Source organism: Poecilia formosa, unplaced genomic scaffold (genome assembly GCF_000485575.1).
Source record: "Poecilia formosa unplaced genomic scaffold, Poecilia_formosa-5.1.2 Scaffold16, whole genome shotgun sequence".
NCBI classification, from domain to species: Eukaryota; Metazoa; Chordata; class Actinopteri; order Cyprinodontiformes; family Poeciliidae; genus Poecilia; species Poecilia formosa.
The window spans coordinates 4,436,098-4,460,174 of NW_006799955.1; the positions used below are offsets into that span (position 1 = coordinate 4,436,098).

Below are 24,077 nucleotides of genomic sequence, written 5' to 3' on the forward strand. Positions count from 1 at the left end.
TTTTGACTGTGTTTTCTCGAATTTGATAAATTTGAACTTCATAGGACTTACCACAACCAACAACACATTACCTCTGATGAGATGTAACTGCTAGCAATCGAGAAGATTGAGCATTTTTTGGTTGTTTCTCACGCCTAAGGCGGTAGGTAATTAAAAGCTGCCTCAGCTCTAGCAGTGACTAGATCTTTTCATCTACAAGGTGAAAAAGATCTCTAGACAATTTGAGACAGAGCAATCATGACTAAATAACTTTGTTACATCCCATGTAAGAATAAAGAGAGACAAATGACTAAACTGGACTCATTTATTTATCCTCCCCTTTCCTTCCCATCTCTAAAAAACAAAAAGGCACAACTTCATTCTGTCCCCTCAAGAGAACTGCTGTCATTACCTTCTTCTATTTCAACATATTAAACTTGACTGCACTAGTACTGATTTCCAGTACACAGTTAATGAAGCTCTGGAGAGAAAAGGAAGAAAAAAAAACGATGGACCACTGGAACTTCAGTTAAATTTGACATTTGCCTCCTAGGGAACTCTGGTATTTGACCAGGAGTAAAACATTGACAGGAATGTTTTAAAGTCTAAAAGGAGGCTCCAGCAACAAACCATTAATGACATTGTAGGGTCTTTTTTTAATGAGGAAGTTATTTATTCACTTTATCATTCATATTAAGAAGAACTTTTCCATCACTAATCAATTCTTCCTTTATCATTTACAATACAATGAAAAACTACCAAAAGATTCTGTTTAAATATCATAAATTAGGCAAAGCTAGCACTGAACAAACACACAAAAAAAAAAAAAAAAAAAAAAACACAATGGTTTTATAGCAACATTATTGCAGAAACCTAGTTAACTGATGGGACAATCTAATAAAGCCAAATGAGATATTTTTCATTGATTCATTGTTACATCAAGAGCACATCGAGCTGAGGACAGCCATCTTGTTTGCATGCTTTCTTTGTTGATGACTGATTTATTAGTAGCTCAGTCACTCATCTTAATTGCCTCCTCCCCACATGCAGAGATTAAGACCGGAGGAGCATTAAAGGAACCAGAGAACACATGTTCTGCACAACAGTGACATGTGGAGATGGTAAAATTGTGAACAAAAGACGGACATGTTCAGTTTTTAAGAGCTTTATCTGCAACAGCCTTCCTAAGAGATCAAACATATGTACTGCAGTTTGTGTGTTGCACGCCAGCAAAGGAAGCTCCCCATTTTCCCCTTAAACTCTGCTGATTACGGACCCTAATGTGCATCTGCCTCCAAAATATGTTTTCACTGAACAAATGACTGCAACACAAGTTGTTAAGTTAATATCACTAATCTCCTAAGCTCCCCTTGTCCATTTCTGGGCGTTTTAGAAAGTCTGAACTGAAGTGTGAATCAGTAACAGCTGCAGCTGAGAGGTCCTTCCAAACACAAGTCAGAGGGTAAACATCCACATATGGGGTCTTTGGAAGTGTCCATGTTGAACCTTCTTTATGGTCATCTGGACATTTAATCCCATAGAAGAAGATGGTTCCATCTTTATGAAATACGCCAATGTGGGACAAGCAGGCACTTTTATAACGGCAAACATTTTTCTACCATTCTTGTCTTTAACTTTTTAATAAGTCGCAGAGAGTTTTCTCTGCTCGTACATACACGTGGTGATGTAGAGACGCTATTCCTCCACCTGCTGCTGTGCACTGCCAGACAGCTGGTTAAAAAGAAGGACTCCAAATCATATCCTAATTTACACTTATCTACTTGTAGACAGTAAAGGAGCACCAGCTGTAGCTCTGTTTTGAAGCTTTTGAGCAGGCTGTCCATTAAGCATCTGACTTCTTGTTTATGTGCGACTCCATGAAAAACAAAACTGCAAAAGGTTTTGCACAATAAACACTTTGAAAATATTTCATTTAGCTGGTGTTCACAAAATAGCGTTGCTTACGTCAGAAGGAAAAGCTGAAGTAAAATAAATGTTAATTGAACTTTTAAGTAAGTTTGAGGAACAATCTTTACAGTTTTCTGAAACAATAGCAGAACTTTACACATTCAGGATTTGAAATTTCCACATTAGACGCGATACCATATGTTTTAGTCATCATACCATAAAATGGGGGCAACCGGTTCATTTCAAAAAGCACAACAAAGGCTTCTGTAAGACATTAATATTATTACGTAACACAATTTTTTCAAAAGGGGCTTGTTTATGATCCTCCATTCCAAAGCTGTGAACACATGAATACTTTCCTGAGGATCAACTTATTTTGTAAACAGAAAATCCAGCACAGCAGACGAGAGAACAAAAACAACCACTAGGGAATCGTCAATTGTGGCTGAAGCTTTCCAGATAAAAATCAAGAAATGATTTCTGAGTTTGGCTTTGAGGCAAACTGACAGATAATATGTTAAAAGGTACGATGAATAACAATGTGATCACACAAGTTATTTTTCCCGTTTAAGTTGAAGGCCATTGTGCTCACCGAAACACTGACTTGTAAAGAGTTTCAAAGAGTTTTCCTCAGACCGTAGCTTGCCAAAGCAAACTGAGATAAAAGTAACATAATTCGTTTAAAGCAGATTAGAGGTGATGCAACATAATGCGTTCCGGAGTAACACTCTTTGCTCCGTAAAATACCATGCAGTCACATGGCTAGGCAGGAGCAAAGACGTTTGCCTCATCTACAGCAGAAATCCGCATCACTGCATTTCAGCGGACAAACTTTTTAAATCTGGACTTTCTGCTTGGGAGAAGCTGTGAAGCCGCCTTTGAAGGACAAAATTCATTCAGCAAAATAACAGCAACGACTCAGTATGTACTTTCTGTCGGGTCAGTGGTTCCCGTAAGTTTCCCTCCTCGGCCATCACAATGCAACTCTGATGCCAGCATCTTTTATTGGCCAGTTGGCATTGGACCATGGGAACCAGGCTCTGCATAGACTGAGAGGGGAAAGACGCCCCCCTTGTCTTCCCCCACTCTTAACAAGATGACTGCTCTGTAAAGCAGGCATCTTCCGACAGACAACTGGGACGAATCAAGCTTTGGCACAAAGGCACGCAAATCCATTCTGATGGTTTCATCATCTGTGTAAAATTAGATGAAATTACACTGGAAAGTTAACACAGCACAGTCACATGATCTGACCGCAACGGTTTTCCGTAACGTCTTTCCCACCTGTTGGGGTTTCTAATGCAAAACAAGCCCTGTCAAGGTAGAAAGCCAGGAGGCTGTACAGACAAAAACTCTCATAAATCCGATCCAGAGAGGACCTTGAATCAATGAATTTATGAGCTCAAAATCAAAGTCAGCTCCCTTCTGATACGTCCTTTAAAGACGTTGAAACACAACTTTGATTTTCAAAGCACCGGACAGAAGTACCACTCCTTATCTGACGACAACCAGAAAACTGCTCAGGTTATATACAGCCAGCCTGCCCGTCTGTCGTCAAACTTCAATGACTCAGTTTAAGTGGGTGGACAAAATTACTGTACTTTACCCCTCATATAAATCTGGGCTGGCTTCTGCTTTTATAAAATGCCCCATCCAATCTCAAAATACAGACCGGGGATGAGCATCAAACAGGTCGGCACAGTTGGAGGAAGTGCAACCAGTGTCTTCAAATATCTCATCAGTGAGGCATTAAAATGAATCTCTTTATAATAATGTGAATCTAACTAAAATGTATCAACATAATGTACTTATATAATCAATAGCTCCTTTAAACTGACACCAAGTTAATGTTTGAGAGCAGTCAGAAGCAAACTTTGATTTGCTGAATCTTGCCCAGTGATAGATGCCAGAATCAGATTAGTTCTGTTGAGCTTTTTGGGAAATACAAACTCTAAAATGGCAGATCTAATAATGGATAGCTTTTCCACCAAATAAAATAACTGTTAATTGGAGCACTAATATTGTTATTGCAGCTCTAGTTTTTATTTCAATGAAGCAATCACAATATAATCTCTATGATCTCTTTTAAATAACACATTATTGGTTGATGTTTTTATAGAATTTAAAAGTAGGACATAATAGAAAAAGTAGCATTTTTTTTATTTTGGTATTTTCCCAAACACATAAAAGGGAAAAATGGCGACGTCAATCACTGTCCAATTGATTAGTGGATCTGTGGTTTCTTTTAACATTTGTTCTTATCCTTTGGTACATCTAATAGATTTTCCCTTGTATGAACCCAAGCATAGTGTTTCTTGTTATGACTAACCTTCAGTCAAAACAAGCAGAACCTATGATGCATTCATGAGCCATAACATTTAGGAGGCTGAAGTCTTTGTAGATTTTCTGCTGTCTGGATTTTGGATTTCTTTCAGAAGAATATTCAATAAACAATGCATGAAACATATAGTTTTGTTTCATAGTACCTTACCATCAGTACATTTGCAGTTTTTGCTCCAACTGTTGGATTTGTGATCTTGCAACTGGTTGTGCTGTCGGCCTTGTATTTGCCATTGAAGGTTGCAGTTTAAGGAATTTCTGAATTTCAAAATAGTATTCAGTCATAAACAGAGTGCTGCTTGGAGGGCAGTTCAGTTGCAGTTCCACTAAATATGTGATGGCTAAAAATTCATTTACAGAGCAACAGCAATATAAACACAAAAGTGACACAGAAAATGTGTAAGATCAACCAGTGCCAGCTTTTACAACCAAATGACAAACATTAATAGGTGAAAGTGTCATGGTTTGTAGATGCTTTGCTGTAGCAAAATCTATCCAGGTCACCATTAAATGTTCATCGTAAACTGTAAAGTATCAGAGGGGGCATGAGGAAAAAATAAATAAACAAGTAAATAAAACATTAAAATTAAGCTAAAGCAGAATGGAAACTGTGCAATAAAAATTACTCACAAGTTAGTCCAATAGATGACTAAGTGAGATTTAAGAAATGCGATGATTCAAGTCAAAGCCCAGATCTTGGTCTCCTTAAGGTGTTGCTGCCATGACTTGAAAACGACTAAAAAACATCTTGAAGTTGAAATAATTAGGAGGGTATGGTGTCCTCACTCTGACTTGACAAGCTCTTTTGAAAGATGAGATTTACTTTAGTTGCTTAAGTTCAACTAAACCACTTCCTACATATAAACAAAAAGATAATTAAGCCTGAATTTGGAAATATTTTTTTAAATAGAAAACTAAATATTTAGAGGGGTGTCCTCACATTTTTCACACTGCTGTATAAATCACACTCAAACCTATCCAGAGGAATGACCCAATTTAAACTGCGTTAGTAAATAAATAACCCAATTAAAGCACTGCTACTTTAAAGACTTATTTATATGCGCAACGCATTTCTTCACGTTAGCGTCCTGAGTGATGAAACAGCGGTGAAACGCTTTCATTTAGCGCCAGTTTTGGAGTTTGAATGGTGTGTGTGCTCGCTGATGTTCAAAGCAAACTCAGCCTCAAAAGTTCGAAGAGTTTTATAACTGAAACAAACAAACAAACAAACAAACAAAAATAACGAGAGTCTATAAAAACGAGACAGAAATATTTAATTGGAGTTACAGTGAGTCAGCTGTCTGCCCCGCTGCTTCCCATGGCTACTCAATGGGCATGTCTCGGCATTTCTCCTCTTCACAAACTTCCAGCTAAAACGTGACACATCTCCCCTGAACTCCTCACACACCCTCCAATCAACAGTCTCCACAACAGCACTTCTAAAGTCTTACCTGGTAAATGTCATGGAGATCACAGTGCCGGCAAAAAAGGGGGGGGGGAGTTCTCCCGGTTCTTACAGCGTACTTCCACACGAACTCAGTCCCAGACCCAGTTTGATTCAGCAAGGTAGACTACGAGCACGCCGCGGACTCCTCCTTTTCCTACTTCTTCTCCTCCTCTTTTCCCCGGCATGAGGTCATCTGGAGGCAGAGCTCGGGGAACAAAGTCCGCGTCCTCCCTCCTCCCACTGGAAAAGCATCGTGGACATGAAAGGAAGCAGGAGATAGAAGCCGCAGGGTTACAGGGACAGAAATGTAGTATATAGCCCACACGAGATTCCATCAAAAAAAAAAACCATTAAACTGTTCTACACTTTCCTGATCCCAAATAAATACAAGTTGTAATACAATTTTAGCTAGGTTTGTGCGTGGAAAATATTGTTTAAAGCTACTCACCACTGTTTTTTCTGAAATCAGTCATTTTCTTGATATAATCATCTAAAAAAAAAAAAAAGTTATAAACGGCAGGTTTTCTATTTGTTTTACTATTTTGTGAATGTTGTAAATTCTACACTCCCAAAACCAATCATAAGTCTAGTGACATCACATAAGGCTGCTGATTAGCTTCCCCCTACACACTTGTGTTTATTCCCTCCCTTTTTTCCTCTTTATTCCCAGTCCATGCCTGTGTTGGTTGTCAGATGTTACTAAGAACAATGTGGGTATTTGATTTAGCAATTTGAAGTACATTTTTTTTATAAATGTTGTTATACTGCACACCTCAGCTTGTACTGACCATTTACTTTATGTTGCCTGTGAGGTCACTATCCATATAGTGTCAGAGGATTGTTTTCCGGCATATATAAATATATATATATACACACACACACACACACACACGCACACACACACACACACACACACACAGATATGGAAAGTGAACAGTTTAACCCTCCTGTTATGTTCGTTTCTGAGGTGCAGCAATAACGTTCCTGGGTCAATTTGACCCACAACATAACAGGAGTGTTGAGTTCTGCAGGCAATCATTGTTTCCTTCAGTTTATAGTATGGCTTCGGGACTCATCTGAGTCAAGCTTTGGCCCAAAGATTTAAATCTGAAGCCCTGCAACTCAAATAAAGCTTCACTTGCATAGGTTCGTTTCGTTTCCTCAGGCCCCAGAGGTAGCTTGATTTTTGTGCGATCTGTGATTAAGCCAAATAAACAAAAAGCAGAATTTGCTTCTTTTTTTTTTTCTTTTTTTTTTGTTCCTTCAGAGTAGTTTTAGATAAGCAATCTATTTTTGGTAAATGTTGTGGTGAAATCTTTACTTCTTTAAAAAGAAATACACCATAGATAGCAAAGAAATTCTGTTAAACAAACAAAAACTATACATGGTTTTCATTAGAAACAATATCTTCAAACACATATTTCTTCAATGTACAAATGAAAAACAGTGTAGTCATGCCACAACAAATAAAGCATATAATGGTATGGTAATTAATCATGCAATGTACATGCAATTTACAGAGACCAGTTAATGTGGCAGCCATCTTTCTGGACTATGTGATGAGCACAGGGAGAACAGACATGTTTTATGTGAAACCTTCGTATTGCGAGGCAGCAAAGCCAACTAATGCAGCCCAACTTTGTAAATTTGTTCTGTTGAGACTTTCAAGCACACAATACTAATACAACCTTCCTTTGTGAAAGCATTGCTTCAGTGTTTGCTGACAGTAGTTAGTTTGTCACTGCAGATCTTTCACATTGTTTTTTAAACTTGGAACTGAAACACCGTTAGTTTACTTTCAGATGCAAATTGCATTGAACTGTTTTTTTTGTTGTTGTTGTTGTTTTTTTGGGGGGGGTTTATTCCCCACCTCAAATTACTAAAACCAACATCCTAGTCTTTAGATTTTAGTGACTAAACGTCTCATAGGCTGACATTTACCTGTCTCTAGAGAGGAATAATCAAAAGAATAGTATTGTTTAGTTTGTCACAATGACTCAATTTATTCTGCGCAAATCAAGTGTAATAAAATGTTCATATTCTGAACATTTGTGAAATGCAAATGTTATAATTTTGGATGTAGCTAGTATTGATCCAGTATCTCTTTTCAACCGAGCTATTCTTTTCTCTCCTGATTGCATTGACAGTTTTTGCCCAGGTAATAGATCAATACATTGATTAAACAAGATAAATGCACTGTAACAGTATGATCAATTGTCATACTGAGTCTGAGAAAGATGGAAAATTAACTGTTACTTTCGTGAATATATAGGAGTGTTTAAAAAAGAGCATTATTGGATGAAGCATGAACAGCCAAGGTGTCTCTGTAAATCCACCCATGCTGTTCTGTCCTTGTATGTGGTGCCCTCTGGAGGCAATACAATTGTATGCAATTTGAAAGAATGATGGGAATACGTCAGCATCATGTTTTTCTCTCTATCATCCCTTGTGACAAAGCCACCACACAGGGGGAGGGGGGTTTTCTCTGCTGTGGCGATGTGAGTTCCAGGGCCCCTCATGGGCCCTCATTGGCAGTGAAATGCCCCATGCCTGCAGGTCAGGGGACCACCGGCTGCTCTGACTCCTCAAACAGACCTGAGGAGGTCTCTCAACTTTGCACACAGATGGCATCAAAGGCGTGCACGAACAGCATGAAGGTCACAGAGGGATCTGATGTCAGCACATTGTGTTCACAAGGCGACTGTTGTGTACGTTCCCAGCAAACAAATGAGCAGATATTGTTTGTGGATCTGTCCACAGAAACAGAAACGGGGCACAGACTGATTTTGGGGCTGGGGTTGGAGGAGATGATGTATTTTCAAACTTACAAGGTTGTAACTAATCCCGTCAGACACATAGAGCTGCAAAGTTGAGTGTTTCCAAAAAGAGTTCTGCAGGTTTCTTATAAAAGCTTGGAATCAAAAAGAGTTTTTTTTTTCCATTACATTTATTATACAAGAGGTGGGATACACAGAGGATGAGAAGATGCACCCTAAATCCCAAATACAATATAATCCTTAGAGTTGTAGAACTAATTTTATGGTGTGATTTTTTTTTTTTTTCCAGATTTGCCACTAAAAAGTGGTTCTGATGCAAAACTGACTGTCAAATAAATTTTCTTGCATAGAACTAAACAGGCTGCTTGTCCCAACATCGGTTTTTGTTGTGGTAAAAATCAGACTTCATTCTGTATCTCCCTATTTTTTCGTGGTCTGTTTAAGGCCCTTTCTGGCATCATTATATAAGATAAACTTCCAAGTCTTGCATTTTTTGCAAGTGAGAGTTATTCCATGAGCCTCTGCAACAATAGCTAAACAGTTTTCTAATCCAAATATTTTTTTTTACAGATTTCGCATGGAAGGTAAAATGTGAACATATTTTATATCTTTCCTTTGTTTCCTCTTAACCATAGCTAATCCCCAATTGTATATTTAACCAGGAAAGTCGCATTGACATGAAAAACCTCTTTTTCAATGTAGATCTGGTCAAGAATTCTTGACCAGATCTACATTGAAAAAGAGGTTTTCCACTTCGAAGTGGGAAAAGTCAACTGTCCTCTCAAATTCCCTGTTGCTAAGACAAAGCTAGCCTGTTAAAAATCTTCAACATCATTTTCTGCATCACATTTATTTTATTCTTTTAGAAACCTGCATGATTTACTTGCCAGATGTATTGGCCAGGTCCATGAACATAAACAAAGAATTAAACTTCCATTTCACATCAGATGCACAGTGTTCTCCATTCAGATTACTGGCTTATGCAGAGCTGATCCAGTCATTTCAATTCCATGTGTTGGAGCAAACATGCATGATACCTGTAGTACTGAGAGTTAAACTTACTGTATGCATTTTGTTCTTGGCCCCAGCTTAGAAATTGTATTTTGGCTCCATCTAGTGGGCGTCTCTACTCAATGGAAATTGCACACACACAAAAAAAAAAAGACATTCAAACTGCAATAGCATATTTATTTTTTTATACAAATCTACAATGCAGAGTTTAACGTAGAGAGCCTATAAACAAAAGAAGAGGCTTTTTAAGCTTCACCTACATGCCTCTAATCCATTAATCAAGTTACTTTAACCCATCTGCCATGCATTCCCCCCATAAACAGTCAGCAAGCAAAATTACAGCATTTTCAAAAAGATTAAAAGAAAATAAAAATAAAAAATAAAAAAAAACAGCTGAACATCATGATTCTTCTTCAAAAGCTTAGCACAAAAGGAAAGTTGTTTTTCTTCTAAACGGTAAATGGTTTAAATCAGCACCTCACAGAGAACCTGCCACTTCCCCTCAAGAGTTTAACGTTTGACAACAGACTGAACACAACAGGCTCTGGGGTATTCTTAGGCAAATTCACCACTTCCTGGGCTGCTGGATGCAGAAGGTCCGGGGGCAGTGAGACCTTTCCACAGCAGGGCGCACCTTGCTGTGCCTCACGCTCACAGGGGTCTCTGGAAAGTCATGACTCAGCTGTAAAATATCAAGCAGAGGTTTTTATAAATTAGCAACTATGGAAATCTAGACGGAATTCAATTAGGCAAGCCAAATAAATAGATTCTGTTTTATTATTATTATTTTTAACCTTGTCAAGAGTCCCAGTCAGAAGAAGCCCGACTTGTTGCATCCTGTTGGAGGTGGCAAGAGACCGGCTGCACAGGTTTGAAGAAAAGAAAAGAAAAACAAACGAGATTCACTTAATTAGCCAAGGCTTCTTAGTTCAGCCAGGGCAGTGGCGTAGGGCTGTACCTGAGTTTATCAGACCTCTTTGTCTCTTTCTCAGGAGTCCCATGGGCAGATCCGTCCTCCAGGGTTTTCTTGGCAACTCGTTTTCCTCCTGCCTTCACTAACGACGATAAAATATAAAAGGGGTGTTCATTTCAGTTCTGACTTTATGCATTAGATGTACAAATAAATGTAACTTGTTTTAAAATGTGGCCATTTAAGGTATTCTGCTGGGTTACTCGAAAGTTTGAAAGAACGCGAGTTGCAGAATGAGTTTTAAGTCAGTGGGCGGGGCTAAAATGGATACAGAGGAGCCCATTGGTTTGCAATAACAGGTTTACCAATCATTCGCAAGGGGGAGTGTCTGACGAGCCCAAAATCATTTCGAGAAGGACTGTAGCAGAACAAAAATATGTACGGAATAATTTGATTTATCTGAGATGAACTAAACTGTTTTTAATTAATGGGTTTCTGAAGTAATGTGCATTTCAATGATTTTGTGTATTTAAATATTTACACAAGTTTAATTTTAGTTGCATGTTTTAAAAAATAAATGAGTAAAGTTATATTTTGGATCTTGGCAGATTTGAAACCTCGATGCATTAGCATTAGAAACTAAGCTGCCGCAGTAAACTGATTAACACCTTGTGTGCAAACTGCGCCCGCAGGAGCGGAGTTGTCACGCTTTTTTACGCCACAAGGCCTTTAAAAAAAAAAAAAAAACATCCGACAACATCCGGACGCTTTTCAGCAAAACGTCTTGCAGAGAGGTGAACTAATAATAATGCAACCCAACAAACTTGGAAACCAGAACTATTTCAAAACCGCAGGAGCAAAGTCGAGCTATTGTGTGTTTTTCTGCATGACTGTGTATCTGGGTCAGACAGCACAAGGACAAAAACGCTTTGATTAAACCTAAAAACAACAAAACAAGCACCTACAAAAGTTGATGTGAACATCTGTTTACCTGCTGGCGGGTGCCCAGCTTTGAGCAGATGAGCGTCTTTTGCTCCGGATTTGGAGAGTTGTTGCACCATTTTGTTGGAAAGTTTCCGCAGCGCAGAGAAGATCCGCAGCAAAGTGCTGTGAACGCCCACTCGCTTGTTTTTATGCTCAGAATCTACAGGAAGCCGCAGACACGCCCATCATTTCAATCTTTCTCTCTCTCTCTCTTTAAAAACAAACAGATGTTGAAACTATTTAAGAAGAACTGAAACCAGAAGAAATGAAGCCAGAAGAACACTGGTTGAGTGTTCTCAAACACTCAACCAGTTTGTTTCACTTGTTGTTAATAACGTGTAGTTTTCTTGCAAAAGTGGCTTCCCTCTCATCTTAAGTTTTTTTTTTCCTCTCAGTGATATGCTCTAGACATTATGCACATAGCCAACCAAAGCTGTGGCTTTTTTTTTTTTTTTCCAAATGGGCCTATAGAAAAGTAATCTCACCTGAAAAGGTTTCCTCTGTTTATATTCTGACTTTTCCAGACATACAATTAAAATTTCCATTTGACATAGATCTGAATCTTATGAAATGGGAGGCAACTTAAGAAAAGGCTATTTCACCATTTTTCTCTGGTCTTTTACTCACAAACCAGGTTCCGTTCAAAGCTACTCATATGTGCTAGACTAATATTCTATAAAATAAGAAGTGTGAGTTATTAAATATGTATTGAATTCACGAAACTAAAATTGGCACTGAATTTTTTCATTGTTGGCATTTAGACGACAGTGACTTTCAAAATCAAGAACTCTCCAACTACAAGGTTTGCCTCAATTTTTTTAAAGTGTATTTTATTTGAGTTGTATTGTTTTAAATTGCAAAGTTACCCATAATTTTTAAACTTTTTTTTTTTTTATTATTATTTTACAAGTAAACACCTGAAAAATTGTCAGCTTTCACCTCGGTACCCATAAAGCCTAGTGCAACCATTTTCTTTAAGTGGTCACCTAATAAGTTAATGGAATTCACCTCAATATGAATTTGATTGTTTTCTTCTGGCACCAATTTCATTTCCACTTGATGACAGTAATGCACGTTCACACTGGCTGCCTAAAAACATCCGCGAAAGAAAAAAAGGAAAGAGGCAATCCTGGAAAAAAAAAAAAAAAAACATCCAGCAAGTTTATGAACCAGTCAAGTCTGTACTGATTTCTCCTAGAATTTTCTTTGAAAACTTATATTGTTTTCTTCTGTTTTTTTATTCAAAAAAGGATGCTTCGGTGCTCATGTGAGGCTTGATCTGATGAAAGACCATAAACAACGATGTCGTAGTGTATCTGACTTCATTGCATCGTCATTAAGTTCTATAAGATAAGTTTTATTAGATTTAGTTGCATATGAAATCCCTCACTCATGATAAGGTCCGAAGAAGCTAAACTGAAAGCATCAGCTGAACTTGAGCAAGTTGTTAGAAAGAGACCTGCAGGTGGATAAATTTATTTTTGGTAGAGTACAAATAGAACCTTACGTGTTTTATCGTGGAAAGTAATAATTCCTTTCAGCTCGCATTTCTTTCAGCCACACCTTTTCCAGAGCATCTGCCTACCTTCATTAATCAGGCAGCTGATCAAAAACAATGCTAAAAAAGAAGTTCCTCTTCATTTGAAGCAATCTGAAAAAACAACAACAAAAAAAAAAAAACAGGAAAGCTGGTGAAAAATTTGTATCCACAAAGTTTTTATATGGACAAATCCCTGCTTTTGTCAAATAAAGTGAAAAATGTGTTTTCTATTTGCAGTCATGATGAGCTCCAAATGTTTCCCTTGTTCAGTCAATTGCTTTGTTGCAATTGACTGAACATGTGAACATAAAGAACATAACACATACTCAGACACGACATGGAAACTAACAAAAGTATATTTAATAGAAAATACATAGAAAAAATTGATTGCCAGGTAAAAAATGCAAGAATAAACAGGCATGCAACACGTCTAGGGACATATTGTGGTTTTAAAGGATAGTACTTGTAGTTTTTGAAGGAGCACAGTGATGCATGCAGAAATAATGAATTTCCAGCCTAGAGTTTAGACGCTCGCCTTTGTGACACTGCTGCAGTATTTTCCAATATGCTCTTTTTTGCTTGCACAGCTTTTAAATTGTCTTGTTCTGGTAGGTGGATGACAGGTTTGTGTTATTGTAGAAAAGCAACAATCAGGTTTTCTAAAATTTTCTATTTCTACTTTCCAGACTTCTAACATATCAGATGTGTCTTTTGATGAGAAACTGGCCCAGAGCATCACAGATCCTCTGCCATGAAAAAACCCCAAAATGCTTTCCCACCTATTCACTAAATCAAGTTGGTTTGTTGCTTTTAAAACTCAATATTAGCCTCGTCTGACCAAAGAACCCAAGTCCAGTTAAAAGTGTCAGCAGTTTAGTAAACTACATACATTTACATCTGTTATGGTAGAACGGGAACATCCCAAACAACCGTCAGGCCTACAGGAGGCTTACATTGGTTGCTATGGAGACTTGATGACCTCAAGATGCCACGTTTTGCTGCTGAGATTATCTGTCTGAAATAAAGTGATTCTGTGCTTTTAAAGCATCTGCTGCAAAATAAATATGTCCTACACTGTACCTACGATGTTAATATTGACATCATGAAGGTATATTTTAAACTTAAAACTTACAGACATTTTCACAAATAAGCCACCACTCATGAGCATAATCCTGTGGTTTAAAAAAAAACACGATTTAAGTTTATATATATTTTAATGATGTCTTTGCACAGGTGTAGGCTTAGTGTTGGGTTTAGAGTACATAAAGCATCAGGAGCTTTACAGATGGTTCAAAGCCTCCTTCATTCACCCACGTCTGTGCAAACATCAAATGAAACCCTCAGACTGTAGGAGAGCACGGCCCTCAGGTCTCTCTGAACACTTCCACGCCATTTGTTAGAATAAGGAGAATCACACAACTGGTTTAAAAAACAAAAATGACCTTTTATTTTGTTCACATAGTTGTCACGATGCCATCTTTTTCCACATATCTGTATATTTATATATCTTTAGAACATGGCACAAGTTGTTTAGTCTTTTAACCAGTGCTAATGTGTAAACCAAAGTAATGCTGATTTTTGTCTGTATTTACAATAAAATCAAAGAAATGTACAAGACTCCATTGCATTACACAGTTTCGACATTAAGTACAGATAAACTTTGATCCCTCTGTACAATCTAACATCATTAGTTAATTAGTCTTTTTTATTTTTTATTTTATTTCTTTACAAATGAGTTCATGATCCGTTTTGGCTTCAGCACATACATTTCCCCCCCACATCTTGACTCGTACCGCGGACCCTCGCTAACGTGACTCACACCTTTAACCATGCTCTCACACTTATGAGTTCCTTGAAGAAAATTAAAGCTAATATCTACACACGACATGACACACGTCTTCTCACGATAGTGTCCTGGATTCTCCCTCGACGTCGCCCCTACCCCTCCCTCCCCCTGCCATGATTCCATCTTACTCTTGAAATGAAAAATAATCTTTAAAAACATTCCATGATTTCCCTCTTTGGCACACATCCCGTCTTTCCATCTGCTGCCGCTCTGCTGAACTCACCTCTCCATACAAGCACATCCACTTTAAAACAAACACACTCATAAAGCCAAGTTCATGAAAGAAGTTTCCTGTGTTGCTCCTTGCCTCTGCTGCAGGGTGAAAGAAGAAATCGGTCTGGAAAAATGTTCTCAAGATTGTACAGCAGATCCGTCTGCGGACTTATACCCAGGAGTCAGGAGAACCTGGGTACTGTTCTGCCCTGTAGGAAGGCCTCCGTGTGCTAGCATAGTAGTCCACATAGTTAGAGGTGGATTTCAGTCCATGAGGCTGGGAGCTGTAGTCTGCTGTAGGAGGGTAGGTGATGACTTCTTCTAAATACGCATCGTCGTAGCCGTGGGGATGCTGCAGGTACATCCTGTATGTGTCGTAATTCCTTCGACACGGCTCTTCTGTGTAATACACAGCCTGCAAGAAAAGAGGCGGGGAGGCCTTGCGTTAATTCATTCTTAGGATTTGTATTAATGAAGTTTTTCCAAAATGAATTTACTCTAAATTCCTTGATTAAATGCAGTGTTCACAGTTAGAAGCCCATCACCAAATCTAAGACCACTTTGTGGTTTCCATGAACCCCAAGAACATCTCCAAGGGGATTCTGCTGGCAGCAGACAGGGGAGACTTTACCTCTTGTGTTTACTTCTATCTTTACCATTCTTGGAGATCTTTTGGTATCATGTGAATCAGGTCATGTCATAAATGCCAAATCTTTCCAGTGGAATTGCTCAAGGCTGTATTCTTGGCCCTAATGTTTTTTATTACTTAATGTACATCTGCTTGGATAGACTCCAAGGAGTCCATCATAATGACTGTTATCATTTTTATACTGATGAGATCCAACTGTTCTGTTCATTAGTGAGGTCTCAGAGTCATAAATTGTTGATGTTGCTGTTAATATAGATACCATACGTTTACTGGCAAAAATGCTGAGATAAAATACTTGCAGAGTTGCCAGCCCAAAATAGACTTGGTTTGGATGCTGCTTTGGTGTGAGGCCAGAAAAGCCTGTCATCACACAACACACACTTCGTTGATAAGCTAGGCACCAGGATACCATCACACAAGCTTTGTGCATGCTCAGAACAGTTAAGGAACACAAACACATCATGATGAGCACACTGTGTTTCTGATGTACCACCTGAAGAACCCACAGGAACCCTGTTTACTTTGTTAATGTCTTGTTGTGGGCTGGGTCTACTGTGAATGTGACATTGTGCTGGAGTCTGCAGCCTACAGATTCTGAAATGCAAATGTTTTCTTGCTTAAGCATCCTAAAATGTAAGTAAGTTATTTTTTTTTCATTTTTAAATAGAATAAAGCATTATGGAAGCCAGAATCCTTAAGGAAGTGTGACCGTTTTACTGTATAGACTTAACTATAAAGTTAAGTCTATACAAACCCTAACTGCTTTAGGGTTTGCTTTATATTTCTTCATAAAATAGAAAGGAATCTTTATGGACTTTCTAACTTAGTACACACATAATCTGGTACGTACATATACTCTGATATTCAGTTTGATGTGATCTGCCAATGTAGGTATTGTCATTTAGCTTTGGTAACTCTAGTTTGACTATTTTCAAATCCAATTAAATTCAAAAATACTTTACTGATCCCAAAGAAATCTTGATGATTTACATTTAATTCTACCACAAGGAATGTTTACAACTCCCGGAGCACGCTCACACGCTTGATGCCTTCCTCTCCTCGTGTCTGTTATCTGAATGGGCACACATGGACGTGTCCTGCAGGGACAGCTGCCCGAGACACAGAGAGGACATCCCAATCCCAGCAGTCACATTCACTCTTGCTCACACAATGGCTGATGTGCTGGGTTATTCCCAGCAACGGCAGCAGAATGCGTAACAGGGTCTTTGTATTTATAAAGTGGCGTAGATGAACTGGAAAGCTTCACTTTTTTTTTCCTTACAATGAGGGTTGATTTAATTTACTTTAAATATTTGTCTTTATATCCCTTCAAATTGTCCACATAGAACTTAAAATAAAAGGACAACTTTTATCCTCAGAAATATTTGAGAAACAACTGACCAATGTTATGTTGCTATAGTCAAGGTGGCAGACAGCGATGGTCAAAGTGACTGTGAATGTGTCAAATTTTGAATGTGGAGATGTCTGATTGAGCAACATGATAAAACATTTGAGAGTGAAAAAGCCTCGGCTATGAGTTAGTCATTATGGCTACAATGAAAGACTGTGAAGTAAAATTAAATACATTTAATGTGTCATGCTTGGTTTTTAGAACCAAGTTAAAAAGTAAATCAAGAAATAAATGACCTAAAAAAACAAAAACAAACATAAAACAAGTTTATTCCTTCATTTGCGCTTGTGTTGTTGCTAAGAATGGAGAGGGTGTGAGGTCTGACCAGACTTTTATGAAGAAATATTATATTCACCTGTGATCTTCTGGGCTCCTCTCTTGTGGGTGATGAGTAGTAATATGGAGACGGTTTGCCAGACCCTGGAAAAAAACCACACAAAACAATAAAGTTACTGCTGCTGTGAATAAAATGGAGGAATTTAATACAAAAACACCTCATTTCATATCATAGAAAGAGTCTGCACATCCCCAACGGGCAAATGTCTGTATTTAGATGGAGTAGGATCAAATGGGCCGTGCGTCGCTGGAGAGAAATACCACCAAATAATGGGGTTGGCCTGTGCTGCACTGTAGTTTACATAACCATCGGGGATGGGCATTTTCATTGGCACTTTATCAACCTGGTGGAATCCAGAAACTCAATTTCCACTTCCCTGCCCAGAACATGAATTGACAAGGCTGCAGTTTTGCTTGTTTACTCTGCCCGCTTCCTGATCCCACCAGCCAGTGGAGGCTGGTGAGGGCTGTCGTCTGGATGCTGTATGTCTGGATTGCCCTGACATATGACTCACTAGGACCTAATGTGTTAAAAGCAGAATAGTGAAGCAGTTGCTTCTAGATAGTAAATGGACTTTAGTGCTGTAGGGACAAACAGCTCTCAGTTAAACTGACCAATTGTCATAGGGCTCATAGTGGGGAGATAAAAGCGGATCTGCTGGGAGCAATAGGGAGAATAAAGGAGATAACGAAATGGGCGTGTGGAAATGAGCAAAAAGTGATCTCAAGTATAGAGCAGATAATTCACGACTTAAATTAGATTTCTTTTTAAAGTTCACCATCTTTTAGATAAGTACCTGTATACTGTTTTCTGTGAATACTGCCGTCTCCTTGGTAATTATAAAACTGCATAGTTGAATGAGTTCTCTGATAATCTCTGACTGAGCTTCTGTGCTCTTTGATGCCCAACATTGCCGGAGATGACGTGACACTGGCGGCTGTGGAGAGAGAGAGAGAGAGAGAGAGAGAGATAAAAAAAATTGCATATTTATTTTCACAGCTCCTGTTTCACTGCGGCTGCCTGGCTGCAGGGTTCGAAGCTACCACAACGTACCAGGGTGGTTGACTGGAGACATCTGGACGGTGCTGGTGGCGAGGGTGGGCTGGGACTTGAACCTGTCCCGTTCCAGTGTTGACACTGGGGTGATGAAATGGTTTTGGTTCCAGCCATCCTGTGAGGGGAGAAAGTGGCAGTCAGAGGAACCAAGACAAAATCAAAACTTTTTTTTCATTGGGATTTTATGTAATAAATCAACACAAAGTATTGCTGAATTGTGGAGTGTCAATGCTTTTCCAACATTGTGCACATTAAATCTGAACTTTGCCTGAGAAGATCAATTGTTAATTGTTATTTATTCTCATTAAGATTTAGGTCTGTGTTGTAACCATGCCATTCAAATACATGAATATCCTTCAATATAACATGCTGTTATTACCTTTTGTAAGGTTTGCAGTTGTGTCAAAGTGCCTACTCTATCCATTTACAAATGATTAATTAACACCAATGTTCTTTAAAATCCCTCTGGGGTTTTCACAAAATGACAGAGAATACAGAGAATAATTATCACACAATTGGACTCTATTTACTAATTATGTGGCAATTAACTAGCCGGGATTTTATTGAGGGGCATCAGACCAAAGTGGGCTGAAAACTAATGCATAAGATTTTGAGATAAAAAAAAAANTGTGCCATTCTGGATTCCAACAAACTTGTGTAGATTTTGCAGGAATGGCACAGTGCACTACATTGGCTTCTTAATGAAACAGTTGTGTGATATCATATGGAAATACGCTGCTCATCTCCACAGTTACAATGAATAACACCCAAAGGAAATGAGATACACCCTTTTAAAACCCTAATAAAAAAACAGCATGACTAATTTTTTCCATACCTTTTTCCCCCCTTTTCAAAAGCTACCAGAAACAGACTCACACACACACATTATAAAACTCAGAATAAAAACTGTCATGTACTGTACCATCACATTTTATTCACAGTGAAGCCACTGTCGGGCATTAATTAGACCTATGCAACAACGACACAAAGATCAGCACATACCATTGAACAAAACTGCTTAATTGGGGACATAGCTGTGACCTTTCAGAGAAAGGCTCCTTAGAGAGGAGCCGTGGACTGTATGGTATGCAGGATGATGGGATCAAGATTCCTCAAGCTCAGGTCCACCCAAGTGCATTTAAGACGGGTTCAAATACATACAAGGCCCCTTTAGAAGGGGCCTCTCAATATTACCACACAGCAGCGAAAGCTGCTCAGAGGTTCACAGGTTTGCAGACACATGCTGGTAGGACAGACATAACAGACTGTAAACATTCACACCTACTAATAGAAACAGCAGAAAACCACGGCCACCTTGCCCTCTTTGGTTATTTAAAAAGAAACAACAATGTAGCTGTCCAACGTCTGTAGGGACCTTGTGGCATTTTTGTCCAAACATATTTCAGAAGGGAGATGGCTACTTTGAAAACGCCTAACGTGACAATAAAGTGCAGCGTTAAGACGGGTCCTTTTCAAGAAAGAGAAATTGAAGTCTCTGCTGGTTCAAAAGGTGCCGCCAGTTATCAACGTGCCTGTTTTCTAGGTCATTCCTCATGTGATGCAGTTCAAATCCAAACAGGCTGAGAAGAAAAGATCCTCACCTGCACAATGTTGACATGACACGGGGTTAATAGAGCTATGTGGCTACTCCAGTTATCTAAGAAAAATAGCTTCATAGAGAAAAAAAAAAATTGGATTGTTTGCTCAGAATGCCACTGGTAAGGAAGCATTTTACCTCAACTGGATGCTGGTGAGTAAGCGTGAACTTTGTCCTCTTATTAGGTGGCACACGATAATGAAAGTACTCCAATCAAAACCACTCCTCTCCAGGTAAACAGCTATTTCCCACTGTAAGCGTTCGCTTTCCAGTCGAAATGTTGTGCCAGCTGTCTTTATCGACCAGTTTCACATGAATAATCATGCTCGGATTTCAACATAGTTGGCATAGCAACGTGGAAACTCTCAAACTGGTGCCGACCTTCGAAATGCTTTGACAAATGCTGTCGAGAAGTGGAACATTTCAATTCTCATGTGAACTCGGTAATTATCTATTCTCTTGTTGTCCATTCAACGAGGGCAGGAAACAAACCCGGCCCAGCCTGCGAGTTCGAGTGCTTCAGAAACAATGGCGAAGAAAAAAAAAAAATCTTTTAAACAGGAAGTGTGGGGATTAGGTACGAAGGAGAGCAGTGTCAGTCACTGTAAACAAAAGGTTATTATTCACACCAGAGCTGAAGGGAAAATACAAATGAAGTGATATTTATACTGCTGGTTCGACTTCTCCTGTGTTCATGCCAGCGAACAGAGACGTTGTCCTTGCACAGAAGGGAAATGCATAACCTCGGAAAAACCTCACTTCCTCTCAAGTGTTTTTTTTTTTTACACATTTCTTCAATTGCTTATTAATAAATTTTGCACCAATTATCACATTAAAAATACCATGTTATGGTTACTGATTACGTTTCTCTGATCTTTGTTTAAAACCATTCTAATTTAAAAAATAATTGTTTAAAACAAAAAAAAAAAAACACTCTCATAATATCGGCATTTACAATTCTGACCCTGAAATGAGTCTGTTTTTGGTAAGAAGTGTACATCAACAACCAAAAGAACAGGGAGTGATCTTGTAGAGAGGTTGACTGAAGCTGTAACAGTTATGGGCTGAAAAGCCAATCAGCGAGGAAGAAGTCAACTTCAAAAAAGTTGCCTTTGAGAAAATAGACACAGACACAGGAGATTAATATTTGGAGACATGTCCTGTGGGCTGATTAAACTAAATCTGAAGTGTGTGGCCATGAGGAGGAACAAGGGAGAATCTTGTGTAAGAAAACATTTGATTATACAACCTTAAAAAGTGGATTATGAATTAAAATTAGGGATGCTTGAAATTTTGTTACTAACTTTGCTGCTAACCAATATTAATATATATATATATTTTTTTTTTTAGTATATTGATATCGGTCAGATAAAACTGGGCCTATATTGACAGCTAGTATTTATTTCTATCTTGTTGCCGTTGGTTTCGTAAATTTGCTTTGTTTGTTTTCGTAAATGTCTTATTGGTGCAGCCAATATAACATTTGTTTTATTTACCCACATTTCAACAGCAGCTTTATTTACTTTTCATTTAAATGATTGTCTTCTAATAAAAATCAAACTGAGGCAAAACTCACACCTAATCAGGCATAGCAAAGCAAAACCTAACATGAAATTCAAAAGGATCCACATTTAATAAATCATAGGAACAGACTAGGAAGAAGGTGGAATGTTTTCTTGTTTTTTTAAAGTCACTTAGACAACAGAGCAAAAAAAAAAAATTCACAAAGAAAAGTACTTTCTAGAGTTGCCCTCAGAGGACACTTATTCTTAATCCTACTTAATGTGCAGGATGAATACTGACATTAATCAAAAACACTCTGATAAGTACAACTTGTCATCTAACCAAGTGCTGACAGAAATCCATCAGAGAAAAAAAATTATTCTTCAGTGATGTAGAATTTGACAAGCTCCCTTTCTAAATTAATTGAAAAGTGAAGAACATCTTTTAAAATCACCAAATATTTAAAAAAATATATATATATATTTTTTTTTTGACTGTGTTTTCTCGAATTTGATAAATTTGAACTTCATAGGACTTACCACAACCAACAACACATTACCTCTGATGAGATGTAACTGCTAGCAATCGAGAAGATTGAGCATTTTTTGGTTGTTTCTCACGCCTAAGGCGGTAGGTAATTAAAAGCTGCCTCAGCTCTAGCAGTGACTAGATCTTTTCATCTACAAGGTGAAAAAGATCTCTAGACAATTTGAGACAGAGCAATCATGACTAAATAACTTTGTTACATCCCATGTAAGAATAAAGAGAGACAAATGACTAAACTGGACTCATTTATTTATCCTCCCCTTTCCTTCCCATCTCTAAAAAACAAAAAGGCACAACTTCATTCTGTCCCCTCAAGAGAACTGCTGTCATTACCTTCTTCTATTTCAACATATTAAACTTGACTGCACTAGTACTGATTTCCAGTACACAGTTAATGAAGCTCTGGAGAGAAAAGGAAGAAAAAAAAACGATGGACCACTGGAACTTCAGTTAAATTTGACATTTGCCTCCTAGGGAACTCTGGTATTTGACCAGGAGTAAAACATTGACAGGAATGTTTTAAAGTCTAAAAGGAGGCTCCAGCAACAAACCATTAATGACATTGTAGGGTCTTTTTTTAATGAGGAAGTTATTTATTCACTTTATCATTCATATTAAGAAGAACTTTTCCATCACTAATCAATTCTTCCTTTATCATTTACAATACAATGAAAAACTACCAAAAGATTCTGTTTAAATATCATAAATTAGGCAAAGCTAGCACTGAACAAACACACAAAAAAAAAAAAAAAAAAAAAAACACAATGGTTTTATAGCAACATTATTGCAGAAACCTAGTTAACTGATGGGACAATCTAATAAAGCCAAATGAGATATTTTTCATTGATTCATTGTTACATCAAGAGCACATCGAGCTGAGGACAGCCATCTTGTTTGCATGCTTTCTTTGTTGATGACTGATTTATTAGTAGCTCAGTCACTCATCTTAATTGCCTCCTCCCCACATGCAGAGATTAAGACCGGAGGAGCATTAAAGGAACCAGAGAACACATGTTCTGCACAACAGTGACATGTGGAGATGGTAAAATTGTGAACAAAAGACGGACATGTTCAGTTTTTAAGAGCTTTATCTGCAACAGCCTTCCTAAGAGATCAAACATATGTACTGCAGTTTGTGTGTTGCACGCCAGCAAAGGAAGCTCCCCATTTTCCCCTTAAACTCTGCTGATTACGGACCCTAATGTGCATCTGCCTCCAAAATATGTTTTCACTGAACAAATGACTGCAACACAAGTTATTAAGTTAATATCACTAATCTCCTAAGCTCCCCTTGTCCATTTCTGGGAGTTTTAGAAAGTCTGAACTGAAGTGTGAATCAGTAACAGCTGCAGCTGAGAGGTCCTTCCAAACACAAGTCAGAGGGTAAACATCCACATATGGGGTCTTTGGAAGTGTCCATGTTGAACCTTCTTTATGGTCATCTGGACATTTAATCCCATAGAAGAAGATGGTTCCATCTTTATGAAATACGCCAATGTGGGACAAGCAGGCACTTTTATAACGGCAAACATTTTTCTACCATTCTTGTCTTTAACTTTTTAATAAGTCGCAGAGAGTTTTCTCTGCTCGTACATACACGTGGTGATGTAGAGACGCTATTCCTCCACCTGCTGCTGTGCACTGCCAGACAGCTGGTTAAAAAGAAGGACTCCAAATCATATCCTAATTTACACTTATCTACTTGTAGACAGTAAAGGAGCACCAGCTGTAGCTCTGTTTTGAAGCTTTTGAGCAGGCTGTCCATTAAGCATCTGACTTCTTGTTTATGTGCGACTCCATGAAAAACAAAACTGCAAAAGGTTTTGCACAATAAACACTTTGAAAATATTTCATTTAGCTGGTGTTCACAAAATAGCGTTGCTTACGTCAGAAGGAAAAGCTGAAGTAAAATAAATGTTAATTGAACTTTTAAGTAAGTTTGAGGAACAATCTTTACAGTTTTCTGAAACAATAGCAGAACTTTACACATTCAGGATTTGAAATTTCCACATTAGACGCGATA

The 24,077-nt window shown here is 38.2% G+C and overlaps 3 protein-coding genes across 5 annotated transcripts in view; all 3 read right to left on the bottom strand.

The window, feature by feature from the left end:
• tanc1b (tetratricopeptide repeat, ankyrin repeat and coiled-coil containing 1b) overlaps positions 1–5,914 on the bottom strand; it is a 100,532-nt gene extending 94,618 nt beyond the window's left edge. For both annotated transcript variants that reach the window (XM_007546608.2, XM_016668715.1), the window contains exon 1: positions 5,679–5,914. The gene's annotated coding sequence lies outside the window, so the exon portion shown is untranslated. The remainder of the gene's footprint in view (positions 1–5,678) is intronic.
• Positions 5,915–9,618: 3,704 nt separating this feature from the next.
• On the bottom strand, positions 9,619–11,486 carry dap1b (death associated protein 1b). Of its 2 annotated transcripts, none has more exons than XM_007546610.2 (4): positions 11,364–11,486; positions 10,436–10,517; positions 10,257–10,323; positions 9,619–10,144 (listed from the first exon to the last, which is right to left on the bottom strand). In XM_007546610.2, the coding sequence occupies exons 1-4, from the start codon at positions 11,431–11,433 to the stop codon at positions 10,028–10,030; spliced, it is 336 nt and encodes a 111-aa protein (XP_007546672.1). In that variant the 5' UTR covers positions 11,434–11,486; the 3' UTR covers positions 9,619–10,027. The 2 variants fall into 2 exon arrangements, with proteins under 2 accessions (XP_007546672.1, XP_007546671.1); XM_007546609.2 differs by having other exon boundaries at positions 10,421–10,517.
• A 2,833-nt stretch (positions 11,487–14,319) lies between these two features.
• Positions 14,320–18,756, bottom strand: LOC103134382 (plakophilin-4-like). Its single transcript, XM_007546611.2, has 4 exons — positions 18,406–18,756; positions 18,149–18,289; positions 17,371–17,435; positions 14,320–15,370 (listed from the first exon to the last, which is right to left on the bottom strand). The coding sequence occupies exons 1-4, from the start codon at positions 18,425–18,427 to the stop codon at positions 15,125–15,127; spliced, it is 474 nt and encodes a 157-aa protein (XP_007546673.1). The 5' UTR covers positions 18,428–18,756; the 3' UTR covers positions 14,320–15,124.
• Between the last annotated feature and the right edge of the window lie 5,321 nt (positions 18,757–24,077).